Source organism: Gracilinanus agilis, chromosome 5 (genome assembly GCF_016433145.1).
Source record: "Gracilinanus agilis isolate LMUSP501 chromosome 5, AgileGrace, whole genome shotgun sequence".
Lineage (NCBI taxonomy): Eukaryota > Metazoa > Chordata > Mammalia > Didelphimorphia > Didelphidae > Gracilinanus > Gracilinanus agilis.
Window position 1 is genome coordinate 304,858,171 of NC_058134.1, and position 26,828 is coordinate 304,884,998.

Sequence of the window (26,828 nt, forward strand, 5' to 3'; positions counted from 1 at the left end):
ACCATCTGGTGGCCAGACCTCTCCCCACTGGGCCCCACCAAGACGGAGGCTTGGTAGTGGGCAGCCCCAGCCCCTTGGGGCCCTCCCCAAAACCCGATTGCCACAGAAATGGTTCTTTTGCCCTCAGTATGCCAAGAAGCACCCCCTGCTTGCTCCTGCCCAACCAGCCCTCAGAGAGCTTCTAGTCTAACCCGGGCCTGACTAGGATTGGCCCTTGCATCACCTTGGAGTGATGGAGAACTCACTCCTAGATCTGAGTGACCATTCAAGCGGATGTCTCTGAATCTGAGTGGGTGAATTATGGGGGGGAGGGGGTGTCCTTGGTGGGTGGGTGTGCATGACATCTCTATCTGGGCAGGCTTGCTCCTTCCCTGCCACATTCACCGAGTGGCTGAGTGGGGCCAAGCCTCCCTCTTCTTGGGTCCCAGCGCCGCCCCCAGTGGCACAGAGCAGGCAATAAATGCCCGTGTCCACTTGAGGGGGGCATCTAGTATGGAGAGAGCCCTCTCTGAACAGAAAATGAGTCAGATGCCCCATTTGCTACCTCCATCAGCAGCCTGGGTCAGGGACCTGCAGGCCCGGGAAGGAAGCGTCCCAAAGGCCAGGGCTTGCCTCCCTCCGCCTCTGGCGTGTGTCCCCCAAACAAGGAAGCGTGAGAGGAGCAAGGGGGGAGGCACCAAGGGGAGGGCTGGCCGCCCCATGGAACGGTTGGAGGTCTGAGGCCCAGGATGGAAACCATCGGCCTGCCATCAAGAGAAGAAACGAAAAGCCCAACACTGGCGCTTCCTGCCGGCCAGACTCTCCCTCTAGTGTCCGAACCCCCAAAATCCCCGGCACCGGCCGGTCCTGAAGAGCAGGCCCCGGGCAGACACACACGGGGTGCGGGCTGGAAAGAGCCGCTCGTCTTTTTAAGGAATGCTTTTTGTTTCAACCTTGAGCTCCTGTCTTGGGATCGATGCGAAGCCCTTCTTCCAAGGCAGAAGGGCCGTGAGGGCTAGGCCAGGGGGTTGGGGGGGCCTGTCCAGATTGGAACCCAGGACCTCCCTAACGCTGAACCTTTAGGAAAATCGGCGCTGTGGCGACATCGGGAATGGCTAAGCGACACGATTCCTTCCCCCGTGCAAGCGAACAGCTTCTGGCACTTAAGAGGTTTCTAGAATCCAGAGAAATCCGTCTCCCCCGCGTGCCGCAGCCAGGAGGGGTCGGCCTGGACGCACTCGGCTCTGGGGAAGGACAAAAGCTTAGAGGGCACTGGAAGGCCTCACAGTGATACTGGTCTAACCCTAACTGCGAGCAGATGGTTTCATTCTTTGTACCCGCAGCCCAGTGCCCAGCCCGGTGCCCGGCAGGCCCCAGAGCTGCACGGACGGAAGGGCAACGTGGGCCTTGGGAGGAGGGTCTCGTAGTGGCCACAAGCCCAAGCACTCCCTTCTGAGAGAGCTTCAGAAACTCGGGTTTCTGGCCACTTGCCATGGCGTTCAGGGCTCACTTGACCCAGGGGGAACCATCGAGAAGCTTACAGGGGCCCTGCGGGGATCGGGAGGGGAGCCCCGAGCACCTGCAGAAGGGGTACAAGCGCGTGAGGCGCTGCTCGTCTCCGGGGCTATGCAGAAGTGGCTTAGGAAGTGCTTGATGACTCCAAGGCTCAAGATGGATTCTGTAAAAAGGAAGCCCCCCAACAGGAGCGCTCGTGGCCTCGGGGGGGAGCGGCTTGAGACCCCGGGCCCGGCCCTCTGAGGCAAGATTTGGGGAGGAGAGAATTTCTCATCTTTTTACGGAACGGTTTGTTTTTTTTTCCTTCTGCTTTACAATCGCTACCAAGTACTGGTTCCGAGTGACTCCTTGGACAAAAACCAGGGGGTAGACAAAATGACGGCTGCAGGGGTCTGTGGCTGGCGCAAAATTAAGACCGTCTCACGTCCCACCCTGCACCCCCTGCCCTTCCAAATCAGTGGGTGGCCACACAGACGAGGCCTTGACCTTAGGGAAAGATCGGGCTGCCTGCATGGGCACTGCCCGGGAGCTAGAGATCTTCGTGCCCGCCTTACTGGGCGTTAGGTCCCCCTCGACCCCGAGGTTCTCATTTGGCACATCCCCCTCCTCCATGGCCCCTTGGCCACCACCTCAGTTCAGATCCTCATCACAGCCCAAGAGCTTAACGGCAGCTACTGGCAACTAGGTGTTGCTGAGGCCGGAGCAGCAGGCTTGTAGTCAGGGAGACCCAAGATCCAATCAGCCGCTTCCTAGCTGTGTGACCCTGGGTGAGTCATTTCACCTGGCTGCCTCAGTTTCCTGAGCTGTAAAGTGAGGCTAACAACAGCACCTATCTCCTAAGGTTTCTATGAAACGCTTGGCATAGTGTCGGGCACATAGTAGTCAATGAGTCTTCCTCCCCGCCTTCCCCAAGTCTTTCCACTCTCCCATAATATTCCCTCCACACCAAGACCAAAGTAATATTCTGAAGATGCAGCTTTCACTAGGTCACTCTCCCACTCCAAAGACTGGCACCAAGAGCTCTCTGGGTTGGCTCTAAGCCACTCTCCAACGCACGCACGGTGCCTCGTCTGTTCCTTCCTGAAGGGCACCCCCGTGTGGAGACGCTCTCTGTGGCCTCAGATTGTCTGACCCTATTGCGGCCCCCTCTGCCCCCCAGGGCCTGGCACAGAGAAGGTGCCAGCTCGGCGCTGGCCCTGAAGGATGAAGGAAACCCTCGATCACTCTTGGGTGGCTCCCGTGCCAGCACAGCCCGCATCGCAGCTTCCTCACCACAGTCCAGTGAGAGAATGGTCGGTGGCCCCACACAGCATCTGCTCAAGAGGCAAAACTGCCAAAGGGAAGACACAGGTGAGTAAAGAATTGGTTTTTATTTTCAAAGCTTCTAAGGGGGTATTACAAACAATGGAGAATTTAAAAAAGAAACATCAAAAGCTATTTTTAAAGTAACTGAATGACCCTTTAAAATGAAAATCTGAGATTAAACAATGTTGAATGCTAACCGACTGGATCTTCTGAAGATGAAAGCTAGTCGCTACCCTGGGATCGGCGGCCGCCGAGGCTCTCCGCAGGCGTGTGTTGGCGGAGCGCGGCGGGGGTGGCAGGGTGCCCCCGCCTGTGCGTGGCACGGGCCTTTGAGGCTATCGGCAGGGAAGGCACGATCCACCACGGGGCCGTTCTCCCACCGCACTCCTGATGTCCTCCTTCCTTCCCTCAGCATCTCAGTGAACGTAAGAATAAAGTGGCCACAACAATCCAAATCCTGACTTTATTTTTTAATATAAAAAATGCAGTTCTGGAAACCCCCCCCTCCTCTTTCCCTAACATAATGCTTTACCTCTGAAAAAGAAAAATAAAGTACTAATTCTATATACATCACATGTACCATACAAAAATGTATCCAAAGTTTCTATTGCTACCAAAGTGTTCTAAATTAAAACGAGTTACAGAAATCCCCTCATTGTAAACAAAAGATTACAAGTTACAAAAACCAAATTACACACAAGCCACCGGGTCCTTTTAGACAACAATTGTGATACATGTTTCTCCCATAGCAAGTTGAACGCTCATGTGCCTGTATAAAAATGCCTTTTTTCAAATTTATTTTTCATTATAAAGCAAATTAATACTTTCTACAATAAATAAATCACAGGGAGGCACGTCTAGGGAAAAAAAATGAAGATGGATGGGAGGAGACTCTGAAGGGAGCTAGCTGAGAAAAAGATCGGGGGGGAAAGGACGGGCTTGGAGCCACGTCCAACACAAGAGTAGAAAAGAACGGGAGGCTCCCGCGAGCCACAGTGGGCAGCAATGGAGTGTTTTTGGTGATTTGCAAGTGATGTACATAGCATAAACTGACTCTCCACCTCTTTCCACAGAGTATCCTTCAAAATAAGGTCATTTTCTTAAAATACACTTTTTGTCATTGTAAATTTACATCAGTCTTATTAAATAAGCGGTACTCTGTGCAAAGAGGATGATTTACAAAAATTATTAAAACATTCAAAAGTCTTTAAAAAAAAGCCACAGACCCAGGAAAGTAAGAGAAGCAGCACCATATTGGAGACCAGAGGGTTGAAGCCGACAGACGCCTACGCCTGGGATGTCACCGGGATCTCGGGTTTGGCAGGGCTGGAAAGTGGTGCTCGGGTACCCAGTTTCAGGTAGAAAACATGGAAGTAAAACCACCCCACCCCACCCCTAGCTGGGGACAAAGAAAGAATGAAGGAACTCCTACTAAAAACCAGAATAAGTTAAGTTCTGAACAATATACACCTATGTACAGCGGTTTAGGGACACTATGGACAAGACACTCGGAGCAGGGTTGTGAAGGCTCCTCCCGGCAGCAACGCAATGATACAATCATTAATCAGCAGGGCAGTGGCGAGCAGCGCGCTGCGGGCCACCGGATCCATCAATGATTACGGGCTAGATCTTCGATACATTCCTTTGGAAGAAGAGAGTCCAAGCCCCTGAGGCCTGCTCGGGGTCGCGGCTGGGCCGGGCGCCTAGTCAATGTCGCTGAAGTCACTGACCGGATCGCCGTGGACGCGGCTCAGGTGGTTGGTGGCTCGATCGAAGGCGATCCTCACAGCTTTGCGGATGCTCGAGTTCCGGCCTTCCATCATTTTCAACTTGTCTATTGTCTCGTCGATTCCAAGGGGCACCATTTTGGACTTCGGAAGCCACTGCCTTTAAAAAGAAGGGGACGGAGAGGACTCAGGCTCGGCTCTCGGGCCACTTCCCTGGCAAGGGCCCCGGCCGGCCCTCTGCGCTCCTACTCCCGCCTCCAGTGACACTGTGCTGGCTGTACTGACAATCCTGATTCCCCGCCCCAACAAATGCCCTTCTTTAAAGCAATACCACCCCAAAGCCTCCATCCCGACACACTTCTGGCTAGGCCAGGCCAGCCGTCTATTTGGAAAGGACGGTCTCTTTTTCATCAAATGGAAAAAAAAGGGTGAGGGTCTGGCAAGCCTGCACCATGGCAGCTCCAGACTCCGGTCTCGGACACCTCCGGGCAAGTCCGTTAACTACAAGTGTCCAGCCCTTCCCTCTCCTCTGCCTCGGGGCCAACACTTAGTAGTGGGTGTGAGACGGGAGGTGAAGGTTGGGGGGAAAGAGCTCCCTGCCGTCACACGGCACCTTCCCCAGCGTACGTAACTCACCAGCTCCTTTTATTGTCAAAAAATAAGACTAGGAAGAGCTTCTCATCGGCCTTGGTCTGCATCTGCTCTCCGACCTTGAGCACGTCCAGCGGAGGGGCCGGAATGGTGACGCCATTGTGATGGCCGGCCACGCGAGGCATCTGGGGGTCAATGATCTGGAAAGGGGAGAGGAGGACGGGGCAGTGAGAAGGGGCAGAGCCAGCACCAAGTCCCTGCCAGGGGTGCCATCTTGCTCCCCTCCCCTCCTCTTGAGACGGGTGGGAACTGGAGGGGTGAGGCTGGTGGAGAGCAAAAGGGAGAGAAAGAGGCAGTCCGGAGAGTGGGGGAGAGACAGAGCGAAGCGCAACACCTCACGTCGAGAGCTCGAACGAGGGGCGGGGGGGGGGGGGGCCTCCTGCACCCCGAGCCTGGCCGCCGCCACCTGCCGTCGAGACCAGCTGCCCCACCTCTGCCCATTCTGCTGCAGACCCCTGCAGAGAGGCCCTCCTCGTCTGGTGCCCAGAGCCTGCGGCAGCTGACCAGTGAGCCAGCCCAGCTTGGAGCCCACGAGCCTCACTGGGCGCTCAGGTCCCAAGAGCGGCTGCTTCCTCTCACAGTACCAGCATCCAGTCCCGTCTGCCCGGCTTCTTACAGCCGCTCAAGCCTCCCCCCAGGACCCTGCCCCCTCCCAGGGTCCGATGCTGGCTCAGGAGGCCTCTCCTGCCTGGGCCACCCCTCCTCCTCCTGGGGCACGCACTGTCTCCACAAGTGGGGCTGCCCTTTTCCTTCCCACCTTCAGCACTTATGAACAGGAGCCCCCGGCGTGCTTTGCCCCGGTCCTCCCAGGGGCCTGTACTCACCAGGGCAGGGTAGGAGGGGTAGCCGCTGCACTTGGCCCAAACCACTTTCAGAGGCTCCAGGACAGAGGCTGCCGCGTCGGTCGAAATCCACATGCTGTTCTGGCCAACTTCTGAGTGGGGAGAAGAAAAATGACCAAAAGGTCAGAGAAACAGAGAAATGGGTGAGTCGCTCCTAATTGCCGTATCTGTGGAGGCCCCACCCCCACCCCGAGTCAAAAGCCACCTTCTTCTCCCCGGGCGGCCTCTGGCTGGCCACTCGAGCTAACTCTGCAGCAGTGGGGACAGGAGGCAAGAAGAGCAAAGACCTCAAGCAGCTGCAGCCATTCCCCTCCCAGTGTGGGCTGCAAGAGCCCCAAAAGGGGAGCAGACACAAAGGCCCACCGGACAGCTGACACAAGGCCCAGCACGCTCCCACACCACCCGAGTCTCCCCTAAATCTTCTCTGGTGCCTGGCTGGGCTGACTAAAGAAAGGAGGGACACAGCCAAGCAGGGAAGAGATAAAGGGGGGCTGGCAGCCTGAGAGGGTGCCACAGCACCCGGCGCTAAGCTACGGAGGACACAAGGCCAAAGCCGGTCCGTCTTCACCCTTGAGGAGCAGCTCATAGCCTAAGGGGGAAGAAAACCAGCACACCCAACAAGCTGCAGTGGGATAGCCGGGGGATCCCTTCGTTAGCCCAAGCCCTGTGGGAGGTCGGGGAGTGTCAGGAGGCTTGGCACCATGGGCCCATGGCAAGGACTTCACCAGGCTCTCTCACAGGGTTCTCCTGGATCACAGTGTCTCACCTGGAATATTTATGGTCAGATCACTAATTTGGTGGATTGAGAGTGGGAAATCCTGGGTTCAAATCTGGCCTCAGGCACGTCTTAGCTGGGTGATCTTGGGCAAATCACTTAAGCCCCTTGGCCTGTCCTTACCCCACTCTTTTGCCTTAGAACCAATACACAGCATTGATTCTAAGATGGAAGGGAAAGATATTAAAAAAAAAAAAAAGGTACTTCATTGAAGGTAGCTTTTTGCTATATCTTTCCTGAAGAATTTTGATGTAGGAATGATGAAGCCATGTTGGAAAAGAGCCTTCAGGCGGGGCTTTACTCCCCTTATAATACCTAACAATAAACCCAGAGGCTGCTGTACAATATTCCTTGCGAGACCCACCTGGTCCCCCAGTCCTCTCAACAAAAATGCTCCCCACATAGAAGGCAGCTGAGTGGCTCAGTGAATTGAGAGTCAGGCCCACAGACAAAGAGGTCCTGGGTTCAAATCTGACCTCACACCTTTCCTAGCTGTGTGATCCTGGACAAGCCATTTAACCATCATTGCCTAGCCCTTACCAATCTTCTACCTTAGAACTAACACACAGTACTGATTCTAAGACAGACGGTGAGGGTTTCAAAACAATTTTTTTTTAAAGAATGTCCCCTGTATGGTGGCAAAAAATTGGAAACTAAAGGGATGTCCCTCAACTGGGGAAAGGCTGAACACATTGAAGTGTATATATAATGTTGATGGAATACTACTATTGTGCTGTAATGAATGATGAACAGAAGGATTTCAGAAAGAAGAGCTGGAAAGACTTGTGTGAACTGATGCAGAGTGAAATAAGCAGAAGCAGGAAAACATTATACACAGTGACAACAATATTGTGGAATGATCAAATATGACAGACTTTGCTACCAACAACAATACAGTGGAGGAAGGAGAAAGAAGGGAGACAATTTAGATCATATATATGTAGGCACTTAATAAGTGCTTCCTCAAGAGAGAAGCAGACCCCGAAAGCCTGGCTGAGTGACTCTCCTAGGAAAGATGCAATATTTAAGAGGAGGATGTGTAAGAACTCTATAAAGAAAAAAAAGACTTCTAAGCAAAAAAAAAAAATGTAGATCATATAAATTCAGATAATTTATGTGGAAACTTGTTATTAAAATAAATTAGTTCAATTAAAAAAAAAAAAAGAATGTCCCCTACATGTTCTATATGTTGGAGAGATTTAAGGTAGCGAGATTTCAGCTAAGGAGGCAGATTGGCAATTGTTCTTCTACCTTCTTCAGATACCCAGGGCAGTCTCAGATGCCTAGGCCATCTCTAGGTGTGGATTCCAGCAGGGACACCAGGTCCTGGCCAGCAGCTGCCCCCTCTTCTTCATGCCATTCCTAGGTCCTCTTGAGGCACCTATAAGACCATATGAGCACCCCATGTGGCCACCATCTTGCCCAATGAGGGTAACTATTGGTGATTTTCCTGAGACATCATTGGGGACTCTGCTTTGTTGCTCCTCTTGCCGCACCTTCTTTCCTCTGTGTCATGGGTAATAATGCCCCAGTTGTCCTTGTTCTTCTCTCAGGCCTGTCATCTCTCTGGGCTTGACCCGCAGGGGTCCCAGAAATATGTGCCATTAAAAGCTTTCCCCTTTCTGCAGTGGCAGGTGACGGACACTTGCTAAGCTTGTAAATGAAATTCTCCTTATGTATTTGGTACGCGATCTGCTGTTTCATTAACAGCTCGTTCAATATGCCCAGACTGAGCTGTTCTAACTGCAGGCTTCTCTCTTTTCATTTTGACTCTACTTTCGATCTCATTTTACTTTCTGCTCTAAGAAGCCATGCTTTGACAGCAGGAATGACTCCCACGTCAATCGACAGCGCCCAGTGTCGCTGGAGGAACATCGGTTTCCATTGAAGTAAACAGCCTCCCATTGAGAGCATCCGGCTCTCTCTTCTATCCAGGCAGCAGGGGCATGAAGGCCCTCACTCTCCCTGACTCGGGGTCTTGAGTGGACATTCTCTCTACTGCAGGAGCCTCTGTCTACACGTATTATTGGGAACATGGCAGCAGCAGATCGCCAAGCAGGCCCGAAGGTGATCTCTCTTGACAGCTCCCCTGACTGCTTCACTTTTCCTTACCTGAACAGAAGCAATCACTGCTTCCCTTTAACTCAGCTGGTTGTTAACTTCAGATTTCCCTTAAAGCAAAATGGTCCGGACAGGTAGGACTCGGCTGACAGGCCCTTTCGCTGCTCTCTAGATATCACTGAGAGCCTCAGCAGCCCAGAGGAGAACACTGGGTGGTTCTGTGCAGCCCTTCAGCCACCCTTCTCCTAACATCGCCTCAAAGTCCAGCCAGGACCAAAGGCCAACCTTCAACAGTCTTCGTGTCCACCTACAGTCTGTCCTCCCCAAGTAGCCTCTTCCCCACTATTTTTCAAAGCCCATCCCAAATCCCACTTTCTCCATGAACCCTTCCCTAATCACATCACGAGTCTGAATTGTTCATGTGGCATGATGAAGTGTGACTGCTTCTTCTCTATAACAAGAAAGTCATCACTCCCACCTCATCACTGTTGACAAGCATGTACTGAGCACCTACTCTGGGCCAGCCATTGCACTAAGTTCTAGGCACAAAAGAAGGCAAAGCATGCCCCCTCTCACCCTCGAAGAGCTGACAGTCTGTCACACACCAACAATGATGTGCATCAAGTAAGAGCAGGGAATGTCAGGTGAGAGACATCAGAAAGGCTTCCTGCGGGATACGGCAGGATCTGAGTCAAGTCAGGGAAATTATCAGGGAAAGGCCCAGAGAAGTAAGAGGGGAGTCTGAGCAGCAGTAGGAATGCCCCCATTCGTGAATGAGTCACTGACTACATAGAGGGGCTTTCAAGCTAGACACAGTGTGGTTCACAGCTGATCCTGGAGGGAAGGGAGACACAGAATTCCCCAAGTAGAGTCAGAGCAACATCTGAGGGGATCACTTTGTTAATGCGTGCAAGAGCAACTGAGCCAAAGGGACAAACCAGAAGCAACTGTGAGAGCCCAAGCAGGAGGTCATGAGAGAGAAGTCGAGGATGCCAAAGAGACTGTGGGCCTGGCAGAATGATAGCGACTGTCAGTAATAAGAAAGTTTGGAAGACAAGAGTTCAATTTTGGACATTGTGAGATTCTTGATTTGAAATGTGGAGGCCAAGTAAGAGATAAACAGATCTGAGAACCATCTGCACAGAGATAACAACCAAACGTTATTGGACCTGATGAGGTCAACAAGCCCGATAGCACAGAGGAAGAGAGGAGGACCTGGGAATCTAGGAGTCACCTTTGGCAGGAACAGGTTGGCTTAAGATTGAGCAAAGGGCAGTCGTGCACGGAAAAGAAGAACCAGAAGAAAGCAGAGATGGGAAAACCTTAAGACCAAGGAAAAGAGGGAGCTCAACAGGGTCCAGGAGGCTGAGAATTGAGAAAAGGTCACTGAACCTGGTCCATCATAATAAACCTTTGATAATTCAGGAAAGCAGTTTCAACTGAATGAGACAGTGCTAGTGAAAAGGAAAAAAGGGAGAGAGGGAGAAAGGGAAGGAGGGAGAAAGGGAAGGAAGGAGGAAGGGAAGGAGGGAAGGGAGGGAGGGAGGGAGTCACCTAACCTCTGTGCGTTCCTTATCTGTAAAACAGGGATAATAATAGTAAAGCCCTCCCAAAGGCTTCTACAGTTGCAAGCCTTAAAGTGCTGCTATTATTATTAAGGTTAGTGAGAGAATGGGAAGGACAGAGTGAGCAATCCCCTAGGAAAGACAGCATGGAATGATATCAAAGTGCCTGCAGGTGTCTATAATGGTTTTGCTTTTCTTGATTCCTCAACTGGACAGGGAATGGTTGGGAAGTGGAAGGGCAACAGTACAGATCTAAAAACTAAAATACAGTTTTTTTCAAACAAAGAGCGCATGTGAAAGGGTTTGCTTTGATGGAGGACAGAACAGGAGAAGGCAGAGTGGTATGAGATGACGAGGAAAGAAAAGGGAGCTCACAGCAAACCCTCCATTTTTCTCTGCCTGTTCTGTTCAGGTAAGACTTCATATGCCTGGAGTTGCAGACATCACCCCCTAACTCCCCAACAGGTTTGAGACCTATCGAGTATCCTCAATACTGTCTGCCAAGATGGGTGAGAGTTGGGTGAAAGGTGGACAGCAGAGATGAATGAGCAGCTCTGAAAAGGGCATGGCAAAATCTCATGCCAGAGACACTAGTCCTCCAGAACCGCCCATACACCTCAGAAAGCAGAGGGAGTAAGACAGGATAAGGGTAAGGATGAAACCAAGCACAACACAAAAGCAAGCTAGATCTGAGTTGGGACATCTTGGGGCTAGCTGAAAAGGAGGAATGGGGTATATACAATGATGGCTGGGGGTCTAGAGAGAGATCCCTTGAGATCAAGTCCAACTCTGTGGCCCGTGAAAGCAAGAACCCATCTCTAGAAGGCAGGAGCAGTGGAAAGGCAAACTTGGAGGAGTCTGAACAGGAAGCAAGTACTGGCAATTCAAGATGGTTCTGATCTCATAATGGCCTTCCAAGCACTGAAGAAGGCTCTGAGACAAAGACAAAAGCCACAAAAGAGTGGCCTGGTCAGGAAATCTGTAAGCACACAAAGGGAAAATTGCAAGGGTGAATATAGAAATCACAGGCACAACTCAGGGATAACAACAGGTTCCCTTTCCCAGAATAACTAGTGTTGTGACAGCAGGAAATATGCCAGAATATTCATAGTGCTCAATAAACGTGCTGTCTAAATTACATGACTTCTTCTGAATCTTTGCTATGAAGAGGAGCCAGATAATCAGTGAGATCCATCAAAAGGCTTTCCCAATTGTGGTGGCAAAAAATTGGAAAATGAGGGTATGTCCTTCAATTGAGGAATGGCTGAACAAATCGTGGTATATGCTGGTGATGGAATACTATTGTGCTCAAAGGAATAATAAACTGGAGGAATTCCATGTGAACTGGAAAGACCTCCAGGAATTGATGCAGAGTGAAAGGAGCAGAACCAGGAGAACATTGTACACAGAGACTGATATACTCTAAATTAATTAATTAAATGAATTTTCCCAGGAGGAAATTAAAGATACATTTAAGGAAAAAAAAGACTTTTCCCAAGAAAACCTTGATGAAGATCTGAATATAGATAGACCATCCTATTAATGGGGCTTAACAAGTCAAGAGAAAAGGACAGTAAGAAGGCTCCTACTGCTTCTTGCCCTGGGGTCTACAACCTTGTTAATATTTTTTTAACTGTATGTCAATGAAACTGGTTTCATTTATAAGCCTCTGTACTGTATATGATGCATTTAACAATGTGATTCTGAGGTTTGGAAGCTCCTTCATCAGACTGCTCAAGGAGAACAAGACCCAGAAAAGGGCTCCTAACTAGGTCTGAGAAAAGGAGATGATAAAAACCAAGAATAGCCACAATACATGGAGTGAGATTGGAATGGCCAAGAGGGCCCCCAAAGAGGAGAGAAGAGAAGAGAGCAGCTTTCCCTGCTGGTCTGCAGAGACAGGGGCAGGAGAGGGAGGATGGAACTGGAGGTGTGAACACCACATACAGGAATGTCACATTTCCTCACTGGTTCACTTTACAGAACTGCTTGTTTCTTTTCTCTTTTTCTACTGTTATAAAGAATGGCTCTCAGGACAGAACAAGAGGAGGGATACGCTGGGAAATCGAGGCCAGTCAGGCAGCCAGAAAGTATTTAGGAAGCACCAGGAACACAAAGACAGACCAAAGCAATGGACCTGACCTCAAGGAGCACATGTCTAACGGGGGAAGCACCATCTAATACCATGTACACGAGAGAGAGACCTTGTAAATGGGATCTGAGAAGGAGCCCCTCTGCCCAGGGTGGGATCTGAGCAGCCCATAAACACACAGAAGCAATTCCAGGGATAGTGGATGTCCAAGTGACAGCAAGAAGGGTCAACATCCCTGTAGCATAGTGGGCATTGGGGGAGAGACAGGGATAATAGACAAGATGTGGGAGGCCAGGAGAAGCTCACTATATTTTAGAGACCTGAAGCTGAAGGCCGCTCACTGTACTAAAAGAGTGAAGAAGAGAGGCAATGAAGAAACAAGACATTATCAATAAAAATGTACTGAATCAGCGCATTTGGGATTATGTGAAGGGTTACAAGGATGTGTTTATGTGTCAAGGAGGGATGTAGGGGGTTTAGGTGGATGGATAGATGGATGAGATGCTTATAAAAGATGCAGCTTTGGAACCCAACTGCCAACCAGGCCTACACAGCCAAGCCTTTCAAGAGGCAGCAGGCCAATGTGGAATGGGCATCACCATGCTCTTGGCCAAATCCAAGCTGGTGAAGGCATCCCTCTGTTCTGCTTCATGCTTTGGGCCACCAGGACCAGTTCCCTGTACATGTGATGACTCCCGACAACAATCAAGATTAAGTAACTTCAGAAAAGTGAATTCTATCAAGCTCCTCACCTGCCACCATTTGTCAGCATCCCACAGATAAAGGAATGAAGATGTCAATTCTCACTCGAAGGAAGCTCAGAGGCCCCCGAGATCTAACTCAACCATCACTTTGCCTGGAGGACACAAAGATTGGGATGATCCCAAAGCCTCTTTAGTGGCTGGATCAACACCAAGAGAACCAGGATCTCACAGGCAAAAGGGGATGTCTGAATTGCCTTAGAGAAGAACCCTATCCCCAGCCAGAACCAGCCTGGCCTCATAGGAGGTGCAGACAGAGGCTACCTATCATTCAGCACCTGTCAAATACCAGCACTAAGGAAAGGGTCTCATGAACAAATAATAAGCAAAGTTCTGTAGGTCTTCAGACAAAAAGCACTTACCAAAGCACTAGCTTGTTTCAGGGCAGCAAAAGTATTCATGTCTTTCAGGTCACAGCTATAGCAAAGGCTTTTAAAAGGACTTCCTGCCCTTTGTTTGGCTCCCAAGCCCTGCTGTGAAGTGTCCTTTGGTATTTTTATTGAAAGGTCGCCTTCACTGCCAGGTACCCATCTCTACAAAGTGGGAGTTACAATTTCCTCTTCTCTAGGGTCAAGCTTGACCACTGGAATGAGAGATGCTCCTATTCCCACTGCTGTGGGGTCACTGGCGATGCCATATCTGCCTGGTTCATGTCACTTGGGTTGGCCCACCTGCCATCTTCCCAGGCATCACTGTGTCTTCACTGTTTCATTGCTTCTACAAAAGGGGCTGTTAAACATGGTTTGCAGTAGATGGAATCTCCCTGATCTTCCGGGCACACACCTGGCAAGGGAAGCTCTGGGTCAAAAGGCTCATCATTTCCTGCCCTCTCACAGCGTCAATCCAAGTATTTCCACAGCGTACTTGGATCAATTCACAGCTCCACCCCAGGGGTTGGTGCTTCTGCTTTTCCACCACCACCATCTTGACCAATGTGTGGGATGCTCTTGTCTAGCGCTGTGCTCTACGCCCAACAGTCCCTACTCAAGAACAAACATTCCCATCTAGATGAAAGATGCTGCACACATCCAAAATACTGCTGCCATAAAGGGGCCGGGAAAGAGAGCCAGAGCAGCTGGCCGCTTTCAAAATAAACTCCAGCCCCATCCATTTGTCCTGGACACGGGTGCTCACTCTCAGCTGCTCTCTGCACGGAAGCTGTTGTAAGAGCCACAGCCAGCCAGCTATTTCCCTGATCCCAAGGAGGTGACATGAAGGCAGCCCCCCTTCTGTGGCTACAGGGAAGAGTGGTCACATCACAGAGGAGGGCTCAAAAGTCGGGGAAATACTGAAAAGGAAATCCCCAACGCCAAAAACTAAGTCTGAGAGGAAGCAATTCACTTGTAACTTAAAAGGTTAATATTTGAAACTTTAAAATGGATGCAAAGTGAAATCAAGGCAGACATCAGGAAAAAACAAGACTAGGGTGGAGGAATGTTGAACTAAGTAACTGATGAAATTTTGATATCCAAAATCAGATTGACATAAATATACCAGATTATAAGCCATTCCCCAATAGACAAATGAAAAAAGGATATTGAGTTTTCAAACGAAGAAACACATCAAATTTGGCCTCAGATATTCCTGCTACGTGACCCTGGGAAAGTCATTTAAGCTCAGTTTCCTCAACTATAAAGTGGGAATAATAACACATACCTCCCAGAGTTGTTGTGAGGATTTAATAAGAGAACATTTAGAAAATGCTTAGCACATAGAGAGTCAGAATGAAGACAGTCCATAGCAGATGCTATGTATTATGATTATCATTACTATTACATATAGAGAGGCTATCCTATGAAAGGAGAAGGGCCACTAAGTGGTTCAATGGATAGAGCACCAAGACTGGAGTTGGAGTTGGGTTCAAATTTTGACCTCAGACAAGCTGTGTGATGCTGGGCAGTCATATAGTCTGTTTTGCTTAGCCCTTGCCCTTCTGTCTTAAGAATTGTTACTAAGTGGGGCAGGCAGCTGGGTGGCTCAGTGGATTAAGAACCAGGCCTAGAAACAGGAGGTCCTAGGTTCGAATCTAGCCTCAGACACTTCCTAGCTATATGACCCTGGGCAAGTCACTTAACCCCTGTTGCCTAGCCCTTACCACTCTTCTGCCTTGAAACTAATACACCGTATTGATTCTAAGGTGGAAGATGAGGATTTTTTTTTAATTGCTACTAAGAAAGTAAGGGTTTTCATTTTAAAAAGAAGAAATGCAAACTACCAAGAGCCACCTGAAAAAATCTAAAAAAAAAACATTTTAAATTCGCAAAGTGAGGGGTCAGTTGGGTAGCTTAGTGGATTGAGAGCCAGGCCTAGAGACAGGAGGTCCTGAGTTCAAATGTGGCCTCAGACACTTCCCAGCTGTGTGTCCCTGGGCAAGTCTCCCCCGCCTCGCTATTGCCTAGCCCTTACTGCTCTTCTGTCTTGGAGCCAATATACAATATTGACTCCAAGATGGAAGGTACGGGCCCTAAAAAATAAAAATAAATAATAAAAATAAAAATTCGTAAAGTGAGACAAAACAAAGGTTTGCAGTTTCACCTCCAGTCCATCAAGCTGAAGCAAGTGGTTCCAGCTTTCTTCTTCTTCAAAAAAAAAGGAAGTTTGGGCACTGTCGGCTGTTAGATACAGAGTCCTCTGGGATGATTTTTCACATTTCAAAATCATCAGTAATTTTCTCTGTGTTTATTTTGCATAAGCAAACCCAGGTTAGGAAGGGGGTTTTTGTGTGTGGACCACTCATAATTTCCTTGCTCCAAATCAAAGAAATGATTGTTTAAAAAGGAAGAGAAAGCCAAAGTGGTCCAGCTCTGACCATGTTCAGGTTTCCAGTGCCTCAGGACCTAGGTATGCACCCTTACTATTTTTATAATAACTCCCTTGCCCTACAGTCCTGATAAGCCAAGAGCCTGCCCCCTCCCAGCCTTAGGGGTTAGCAAATCCTCTTAAACATATGGGCAGGGGCAGCATCCAGAAATCACCCTTACCATCATCCCCTGACTCTGCGAAAGCTTCTTCTCTTCCACATCCAAACAAAAAGCTCTCTTACAATCACAGAGAAGTCAAGACTACTCCCCTATCCCATACCCAGGCCTCAGGAGGAAGGATGCTTGGCCGGCAGCTGCCATTCAGCCGTAATGTCCCTTCTCTCCCCCGCTCAAAGAGGTTGGGGGGGGGGGGGTCACCCTATGCAGGTGCAGAGAAGGAAACCATCCTCTCTGTGCACCGGAGGCATGATACATTTTGGTTGTTTTCAAAACAAAGAAGAAGTTTTCAGGGACAGCGATGACTGCAGCAGACACATGGGCATACTAGGGTCTAACTTCTCTACCCAAGAACTATGAACTCTGGACAAACAGGGAGAAATGGGACACTCCTGTAGTAATATGCCATTTCTCCTCATCAAGCATTACTTTTCCATTCCATGGTCTCAGTTAAGTGAGGCCCACTGATGGGTAAGTACGGGCCACCCAGGTGGCAACAAGGTCCTCGACTACAAGGAAAACACAACCCCAAGCTCCTAATGAGCTATTCCTAAGCTATGGAAGAGAAACACGGAGCTCCCCTTCTGGTAGGATAAATGAGAAAGAGCTACGGTGCTCTAAGGGTCAGTGGAGAGACAGCGCTAGACCAAAAAGAAAGATCTGTGGGATCTCAGGTCAACATGTTGTTCTCAAGAATGGGCAACAAAAGCCTGGGTAGGCACTGAAGACCCAGCCCTCCACCGGTGGGGTAGAAGGAGTGCCCCTCAAATGAAGAATGGATGGCACTGGCTCAGTGGTACATAAACAAATAGAATGTGACTAGGTCGCAATCCATGAGCAGACAGACCAATCTTAAAGCGAGCTTCTTCTCTCCAGGGACTGATACCTGGTCCTGATCTTCCCTGCTGCTCTTGAGATTTCCTTGATTTGCTTTTTTATTATCAGGAATTGGAGATACATAAACATTTCCCCAAAAGAAGCAGCAGAAAAGAAGGAATGCAAAATGAAGCCATGAGTCATCCATCACCACTGGCAGCTGAAGTTTCTTTGTTGGTGGTAGTTTAACATGGTCATTCCATCACTGCCTTAGGGGTCTGCTCCCTTCCATTGGATCCTCAATGATTCACGAACCCTCTTTTTCTTGGGTTTTTTAAAGTGTCCTCACTCCACTAAGCCCTGCCTCTCAAATCTATCAGGTCACTCCCCCCCCAATCCCAAACCCGGCAGATCTGGAAAGGTCCAAATCCTCCAGGCCTTCTCCAGGGGATCCTCCATATAAGAAGGTGGGGAAGTGTGTCTGGACCTCATGCTGAGCTCAGACCCTGACTTCCAATTCTGCTCACAGTTCCCTAAGCATCAGTTCATTCAAGTCTTACCAGATTTCTGTGAAGCTGCTCCTGTCACCATTTCTTATAGCCCAAAGAATTCTGGCTGGACAATTTCTGATTCACACTTGGGACAAAGTAGCGGAGAAAGGACTGTGCCACGAAGTGATCATTTGTGAAGCTTTGTATTTCTGGGCTTTGCCCAAATGCATATGTCCTACTTGTGTAAGCACATACCCCAAGCAGGTCGTAATTGATGAAAAGCCCCCCAGGCCCCAAAAGGGTCAGCATATCTTTCTGTAGTAGCAAAGATGATGCCAAGTGATGGGGCAACAGCCAAAGGAACCATGGTCTCTGAATGTGATGGATTGTTACTGTGCTGGGAGAAATCCTGAGTGTGAGGACCACAGAGAAGCCCCTGAAGTAGTGATGCCCAGGAGAATAAACCATGCCCCAAGCAGAAACCACAAACCAAAACAAATGCTCTGAATGGGTTTTGTCTGGCAAGACTATGCAAATAGCTGTGATTTGTTGCAAGGACTTTTTTTGTGTGTGGTTAACTAGAAAAAAACAAATAATTTATACATGACTTCACCTAAGCTGAACCCAAAGGAGAGCTTTGAAAAGGTTTCCCCTCCCCCAGAGGGGGGAAGGGAGGGAGGGAAGGACAGAGAGAGGGAAGTGGACATTGGAGTCAAAGAGCCATGATGCTCCTGCCCAAGCCACAGCTCTAAAGGAACCCCCAAGGCCCAGGCCTGCTCACTGACCAGCTGCAATTCTTGCGGCTTTTGCATAGTTCCCATTTTCAATGCAAGAGATGAGCTCGCTCCGATCTTCCAGCGTATGTCTTCTGATCAGAGCCGGCTTGCCCTTGCCACACTTTGGTAAGCTGAAACAGGAAGAAATGACAATTAGAACCCAGATGCCCCCTGCTACACGGAAATGTCAACTCACATGAAGCAATGCTAGAGTGGCCCACCCACGGCATGCACTTGGGGAAGGGGCACCCACTCTCCTCCCCATGCTCTGGGCAAGGGCCAGGACAACCTGGAGGCTTCCAGGTGCCCACACTGGAAGAGAGGAGCTGTGGGTGCCAGGAAGGAGCCTGAAGCAGCCATCATTGCCAGGAGAGCAAGGAGCAGCCACAGAGGGCCTGGGTGCATTTGCTAGTGCCAATCCCTCAGCTCCTTTAAACACCCACAATACAAAAGGCTTGACAAGATGCACAAAAAGTTTGGACATTCTGGTCAGTCGACTTGGGGCAGTCTCATGGTAAAGCTCTACCAACCAATATTAGACAGGAGGCATGAAAACCAGCAGGAGAAAGGCAAAGGAGGGTTAGGGGATGAAACGGATGAAACCCCCACCTCTATTGAAGTCAGAGGCTCAGCCATTGCACAAGCCGACATCACAGGCCCTACCTCTGCTTGAGGTGGCCACCCTGCTCACCTGGAGTTACACAGCAGGCTATTACTGGAGGAGATACTGGACTCTGACGCACAGCGGCGCCGAGGCTCCACTCTCCGTCCAGGGCCATCATCTGGCTCTGGCTCCTTCACTTCACTTCCAAAGCCATTGGACAAACCTACAAGACAAACACACAGAGCAACGTGCCTAGCTGAGCATGGTGACCATGGGGGCAGACGGCCTAGCTGAGCATGGCAGCCATGGGGGTAAATGGTCTAGCTGAGCATGGTGGCTGTGGGGACAGGTGACCTAGCTGAGCACAGTGGCCATGGGGGCACATAGCCTCTGGAAGCCAAAAGTTACCCAGAGAAACCCAGGCAGGGCCCCTCCTCTTCTGGCAATTCCCAGTAAGTCAACCTGGGTTCTATTTCAAGCATCCCAAAAGCCTGGCATAGTGAAGAAAACTCTTCTACAAGTTCACAAGGAGGCTGCCAAATGACAGCGTTGATGCTGGATTCCCACATAAACTTAAAACAAGAAAAAAAAAGTTTCAAATCCATTGCCAACATGTCCTTGTTTTTTATATCCAGCTTTATTTGGAATGCACAGCCTCCAAGTAAAAATGAAACCTTGGGACAAAGGAGAGAGCTCAGTGGTCAAGAGGCAAACTCAGAGAGAATATGGATGAGCCCACCCCCCTCTGCCATCTAAGCCCCATCACGTGGGCCATGCCTTTGTTTTCTTGCTTTCTAGAGTAGTCATAGCAATAGTTCATCTCTAGTGACCATAGAAACCATCCCCCATCCCCCAACAGCCCAAGATAGGTCTAGGCTACTCTCAGCAGTAGCCAGTGAAGGAGAGTCAAGAATAAATCTCCCATAGTCAACCAGTCTCAGCCTTAATAGCAACACTAGGCCACAATGGCCAGCCTCTTCCTCTATTCCTAGGGTTCTACAGTCAGAGGCCAAGAAGAAAATTAAGATATTTTCTTAATCTAGACCTAGAACACACCAAACCAACCCGATTCCAAACTCAACATCCTTCATAGCAAATTAAGAGACAAGCCAAAGTGAACCTATGCTGCAACCCAAGCCTCCATTTATAAAGTTGGGGTCCACTGATCTTCCCTTCAAACCTCCCTGGCCCCTAATGGAAAATGGGAGTGGGAAGCGTCAAACTGGGCAGGGCATGGCATAGCACCTGCTTCCCCAGCCAAGCTGACCGCTGGTTAGAAGGGAACTGAGGACCCTGAGTAGGTCCAAAGCATCGCTGGCTGCTGAGTTCATACATACTAGGTGCCTAGTCATGGAGACAACTAAGAGTCTGAAATAATCTTAAGAGAATAAGCACAAAAAAACTAACTCTTCAGAGCAGAACTCTGTTCATGGCCTACAAAAATGTGAAGCTGTCCTTTATCTCACTTTGTTAACATCAAACATCATCCTCAAAGCAAAGTGGTCCTATTTCCAGGTTCCTATGATATCGAGCTGCAGAGAAATTCTAATTCATCCTATACAGAACTAGAAAAAAACAACAACTAATCTCAAATTTGCAAACATATTTTCATGGTTGTTCAGGTGAAGCAAACTGGATTTTTAAAAATACTAAGGTAGAAACACAGGAGCCAAAATAAAACTAGTAGCTACCACAGAGCACCCCATAAGCCCAAGCAGTACCTTCCTTAGCTCTACAGCCTCTCCATCCTCCCCTTCCCACCTCTCTCTCCAGGACCCCAGTCCTGTTGGGCCCCCCAATCAGCTGGCCCCACCTCACAGTCATGCTGGTGCCCAAGACCCAGCCTCACATTCACTTCATTTCTAAGACCCTTCCCAGCTCCCAAGGTCTAAGAATTTGCTGGAGGGAGCAGACCAGCCAGAATACCCCACCAGGGAAAGGAGCAGTTAGCCTTTCATTAGCCTGTCACCACAACATCTTGTGGGGTCAGTCTCCCACAGGAAGATGTCCTCTTTTGGAAGGACAGGTTCCAGATCCCTGGCTAAAGTCAGGTTTCTGAAACAACTGAAGATAGGCAGGAGTAATGACGATGATAATATCAACAGTGATGATGATGATAATGACCTAAACAAGCATTTACAGAGCTCTTTAAAGATTGCAAAGCACTCTATACCTAATATTATCTCATTTGATTCTCCTAGCACCTCAGCATCTCAGAGAGGAAGGATTTCCATTTTACAGTTAAGGAAAGTGAGGGTAGTAAAGGTGAAGTGACTTGCCTAGGGTCAGCTATTTAGTATCTAAAGCCAAATCTGATCTTGGGTTTTTCTGTCACCAAATCTTCACTCTGGCCTTACATTTACCCCTCCATTCAACCCAGGCCCTCAGCTGAGAGCCACAACAGAGAAAAACTGAGTTGTGAGGGACCTTCCAAAGGTGTGAAAATTCTGTCACCCATAACACAGGATCCTCATTCTACAATCCCTCCAGCCCCCAGAACTCCCTACCATTATCAATGTGGGCATTAGCTAGCCAAGATATATTCTCTATCTTCTTCTGCAGGCTCTGTCCGCTCCTAGGCCTTGTTGGCAGCAAGAGGGGCATGGAGAAGCCCATCTCGAGATCAAGTAAGAGCTGAAACCTCTCTCCCTCCTTCAGCTTAGTTTTTTGAAACATAGGCCTTGCCAACAGCTCAAAAGGCAGGGCCACTCACACACACACACACACACCATCAATAAAATCTTGCCCAAGGGGAGTGTTTAGATGACCCAAAGGGGGCTCCTATGAAGGCTACAGTGGAAATCTTAAGCCTCTAATTAAAAGACCCACAGCTTTCTCCCTCCCAATAAGGCAAGCTGGTAACCCAGTCATTTTTACCAGGTGCTTGGTAACTCTTCAGAAGGATGGAGGAAGAAGGGGAGGGTGCATCTGTCTTTGGGAGAGAAAGGCCTGCCCCTGCTGCTGGTGCTCCAAAGAACACGACTTACTGTGTAAGAGGGAGATTTTAGGTATTTTATAGATATATATTTAAAGTGTGGCTGCCAGGAATCAACCATTCAGATTGATTCCGTAATTAAATTAGACCCAAGTCAGGATCCGGTTTAACATAGTTTATTTACAATTAGGAAAGTAAAAGGTAGGGAAATAGAGAGAGGGAGAGGCTAGTCCAGGCCTGCGGAGGCCTGGATGGAAAGAGAAGGTTAAAAGGCTAAATAAATGAGGCTACAAGCCACAAGGCCCAGCAACCAGATAGGCTAGTGCCTACTTAAGGCAGTTTGGAAGCGGCCCAGGTAGGCCCAGGAAGTCAGCCTAACCTGCCCACGTGACCATTCAGAGGGGAAGCTGCCTGTGGTCTCCTGGGTTCCTTCAGCACCAAGTTCAAAACCGGGAACTGCCTCCACAGGAAGTAACCAACATACTTAAAGAGATCGTGTCTCTCGGCACTTCCCGTGGGTCCACCTCTAATTCAAGCGGACAAATGGCAGTCTCTGCATTGATTTGGACTGCCCAAAGGGCCTTCCCTTGTTCTTGATTTGTCACGTATTGTCACATGTGGGTAACTCGTCCCCCCTCCCCACTAAGTGAGGTGGGGATGACATCATTTCTATGCCTAGGATGAGTAGAGTTTTGACTATGAATCCCCTAGAGTTAATTCCATTTGCACAACTGTTAGGTAGACGTAGTATTAACTCCCACCTTTCTCCAGCTCTAAATAAAGGAATAGAAGTGGAAACCAAAGCAGAATAAAGAAATGAGGTTGTTTACTACCGATGGCCTACTAAGCATGTTGGTGCCTTCAGAGAAACCAGGAAGTAGAGACAGAAAACCAGATTTTTTGCCTAAAGAAGCTCTATCCCTCTGCTTGGCAGAGAAGTGGGGGAACTACAGGTGTTCAACTTGTCAGGGTCTTTCACACGATTCCTGCTCTTTTAGGGGAAGGGGATTCTAACAGATGATCCTGTTCTTTAAGGCATAAAACTTTTAAAAAAAAAAAAAAAGAAGAAGAAGAAGAAGAAGAGCTGTCACCAGAAAGGCCTAAGCCCCTAAAGAAAAGAAGTCAATGTTATTGATTCCACCCTAGCCAAGGGGCCTGAGAGAGATCAGAGCCATTGCAATTCCATGCCTCAGCCCTTTCATGCAAGGGCTTCTCTGAGCCAAGGCTGGCTCTCCAGATCCACCCTCCAAGCTCCCCAGGAGAGCTGCCCCTGCCATTCCTCAACCCAGAAAACAAGAGACAAGAGTCTCTGGAGAGAGCCAAGAGGAAACCACCCTGCTGGTAGAGGATGACCCACAGCTTTATTCTACAGGGTCCCACCCTCCTCTCCCACCTCTGGGGTTCATGTTTAAGATAGCTGGCCTCTAGTCCCTCCCTTTCCCTTAACCCCAGGCAATCTGTCCTCCAGTGCCTCTGGGTCCAATGCTAGTGAGTTTAGGGTTAAGGGTCTGTTTCCACCCACCACCTCCTCCATGAACCCCTCACCCAAAGTTTCCTCAGACCTCTGGACTGGGTCTCTCCTTTGGTGGCTCCAGGGCACAGGGACTAGAAGAGGCTGCATCAACACGTCTGAGTCCCCCCCAGTGCCTTGGGGTCCCTCTCCTCAGTCCACCGTCCCCATTGGCTGGTAAAAGGCAAACCCAAATGGCAAAAATCAAACACTAGGAGAAGCCAGCCTTTCCCAAAGTGGACCAACTTGATCCCAAACTCCGTTTCACAACATTCACCAAGAAGGGCTGGCAGTTCAGGACACAGGAGGCAATATTAAATGTTCCATCTTCATAGATTCTGAGAACAGAATGTCACTGACATGAGGCTGGCAGGAACCTCTCTGCCAACGCCTAATCCAGTCCAGGCCAAAGGGCACAAATCTTGCTGAGGAAAGCCTGGGCTCCACAGACACCTCCAAGATAGGAGGCATCCAAGACCCAAGAAAGCCCAGGTTGCCTTTGGAGCCTTTAAAGTGATTCAAGTCAGCTCCAGTAGGTTTCCTAGATGCATCCTTCAGGATCTTATACTCTGCCAGAGGACAAAACGTGGAGACAGAGAAGCGAATTCAAGAAAGATACCATGGCCAGGCAAGAAGTGCTAATGGCTAAGAGTGTTAAGAAGGGCTCCACAGAGAAGGGGGTGGTTGAGGAAAGGTAACATTCGAAGAGACCTCCAGGTAATTTTTCCCACAACTGTGCCCACTTCTCTCCTCGGGGATTGAGTAAAGTGCCTCTCAACCAATAGCAGCCCTGAAGGCGGCTACCCTCCAGCTGCTTCCACCCTGTTTCTCATCCTTAAGACAAACGTCTCCAGTTACCCAACAGCCCCTAGAGCCATCACCAGTCTCTGGACACACACCTTGTCCTTGTTTCTGAAGTGTGGAGGTCATACCTAGAAGTGACGCCCTCTCTTGTCATGCCAAAGGATGCCTCGCTCTGGGGGGCAGTCCAGGTCTCCACAGCCTCTCTGGCTGCCACACTGCACAGAGGACACAGACAGCAGCTGCCACTCAAATCCCAGGACTTCTGAGAGTCCTCTGGTCCCCAATGTGGTCAGCCCAGAAACAAGCACACCCTCAGTCCCCTACCCCAAGTCACTGGAACCAATGATTGTTCCCAAGACCTGGCTGTGGCTGGCTGCCAGGGACACTTTGGGGGATCCACCAGGAGAAACCATGGCAATAATGAGAATTAGAGCAAAGGCTGCCTTACACAGGCATCGGAGTCTCAAAAACAGGCCAGGTCCCAGTTTTGCTTTTCCAATGGTCTTTCACTAAAGAAATGAAGCCCTCCCACTCCAAAGCACTGGATGATCTCAGAGTAAGCAATGTGGCAAAAAGAGGACTACTTGCTGATAGGAAGAAAAACCGACGAAATGCCTTGAACTCAAGTCCTATCAATAAACCTAAAGGGAAAATACAAAAAGAATGGGCCTACATGCAGATAAGTGAGAACTCTCTTGGGTGCCAGGCATTAGGGTGACCAAGCTGTGGGGACACTGGGTAAACCACAACTCATGTGTGATGGCCCAAACCAGGAACCTATTATGACCCAATGGACGATATTCAGAAAATGTGCTCAAGGGCAAAGCGGATGCCATCCCAAATTAACTTAAGGACAACGGTGCCCATCCGAAATCCCCTTTCCCACGCTGGTCTTAAGAAAGAGACTCGATGTCCAATCTCTGTGGAGTTCATGAACAAGGAGAACTGTTCTGAATCCTGCAGAGTACAAATAAAACATAATCCAACTCGCCCTTCCCTCTCCCCCACTGGACCTCCCTCCATTTTGAGCGAGGGCCCAGGCCAGCCGCATTCATTCCTCTCTGGCTCTGCTCTGATTCTGTACTTGGCCTCCAAGTCCCCTACACACCTCCCCTCTCCTATGCTGTCTGGGGGGGAGACATCAGGTCCTGTTGGTTGGCATTTCTACTGCCAGTCAGCCCTTATCAGAGGGTCTAGGCACATGGGAAGTGTTTAATGGCAGCTGACTTGACTTCGCTAACTTCTGGCCCTTTCTATGTAAAGCATCTAAGCAAAAAATGGCAAGCAGAAGCCAGGGGGGTTGATGGCCCCGGCTGAGAGCTCCCCTCCCAGTCTACACCACAGTATTCCAGCAGGCACTTGGGAATGGCATTTTGGTCCAGAAACATTATTTGTGAGATAGCGTCTGTTCTAACCAGATGGTCGGGGCACTCGGCATAGTCCATGACCGTAACAAAGAGCTTTATGATACCTGACTATACCTAGAACATTCCTTCGACCTCTCTCCTCCTGGTCTCCTCAGCTGAGGGCAGAAGTTCTTGAGTTGCTGAATCTCTCTCCAGGAGCCCTTCCCACCCCAGGCCCTAAAATCTGTATCAATTATGGAAGGAAAGTAGCAGAATCAAAGTAGAGGCGCACTCACAGCAAGCATTTTTTCCAAGGTAATGGGAAAAAAAGAGGCAGCCCTGGGGAGGGAGGGCAGAGCAGAAGCATTTCATTTGTTAATTCTGTCTCAGTGAAACCTAAAGCTTTTGTGTGAGGTCTTTGGTTAATGGTTCATTTTATGATGGGGAGGGAAAATCGCCAGAAATCATTTTACAAAAAAGAATGGGATCAATAACATATATATAAAGATAAAAATGAAAGACTGGGCAGTCAGTCACTAGGCCCCACTGGGTGGGGTGCCCTGGGCCAAGGCTCGGGGGCCATCACGCACATCTCCATCCCTGACTGATGAGAAGATTCTCAGCACTCTGTGGGTTCTCAGCCTATCAGCATCTGCTGCTGAATTGGGCTGGGAGAGGCTGTTTGGGACCTGAAACTATTGATGGGTGGATGGGGAGTGGGGGGCAGACATGTCTTTCCAAGTACTTTTTATCTTACACCTAGATATTCACAAAATTCAGGAACTCCCATATGGTTATGGGATTCCATTATCTCTGTCAAGAGAACAACTGCTGACGGACTCAAACTCGCTACAGAACTATTACACCATGAATCCAGAAACTAAAAGCATGTGTGAAATCACAAGCTGGGCCCAGGTCCTGAAAAGGGAAGCCTTCCCAATTAAGATAATTCTTTTAAATGTTCATAATAGCAAGTCCTGGTCTACCACTGTTGCTGCCAAGCTCGATAGAATTTTGATGCTATGAGCAAATTCATTAAGAATCAATGTTTTAAAAGAGAATATAAGGAAAAGGAAGGGGAGAATCCAAATAGCAAGAAAAATGGGCCACCCTAGATCTGCTCCATATTTATGATTCTATTCCACAAGAAGAGAGACGCCCTACACTGTACGGCAGCTTGCAACTCAGTGGCCCCAATGTTTGCTGATGAGACCAAATGGAGAGGCTCTTGGTGGCAAATCTCAAGATCAGATCGGGGCCTCATGTTCTCTGGTACTGAAGGACTGTGGATCTTC

At 49.2% G+C, this 26,828-nt stretch overlaps 1 protein-coding gene across 5 annotated transcripts in view; it reads right to left on the reverse strand.

Moving 5' to 3' along the window:
• Positions 1–2,845: 2,845 nt before the first annotated feature.
• BRD1 (bromodomain containing 1) overlaps positions 2,846–26,828 on the reverse strand; it is a 74,418-nt gene continuing 50,435 nt past the window's right edge. For all 5 annotated transcript variants that reach the window (XM_044677815.1, XM_044677817.1, XM_044677812.1 and 2 more), the window contains exons 8-12: positions 19,026–19,161; positions 18,344–18,465; positions 6,002–6,111; positions 5,163–5,317; positions 2,846–4,686 (exon numbers count right to left, since the gene is read on the reverse strand). In XM_044677815.1, the coding sequence (XP_044533750.1) occupies positions 4,503–4,686; positions 5,163–5,317; positions 6,002–6,111; positions 18,344–18,465; positions 19,026–19,161 (707 nt within the window). In that variant the 3' untranslated portion in view covers positions 2,846–4,502. The remainder of the gene's footprint in view (positions 4,687–5,162; positions 5,318–6,001; positions 6,112–18,343; positions 18,466–19,025; positions 19,162–26,828) is intronic.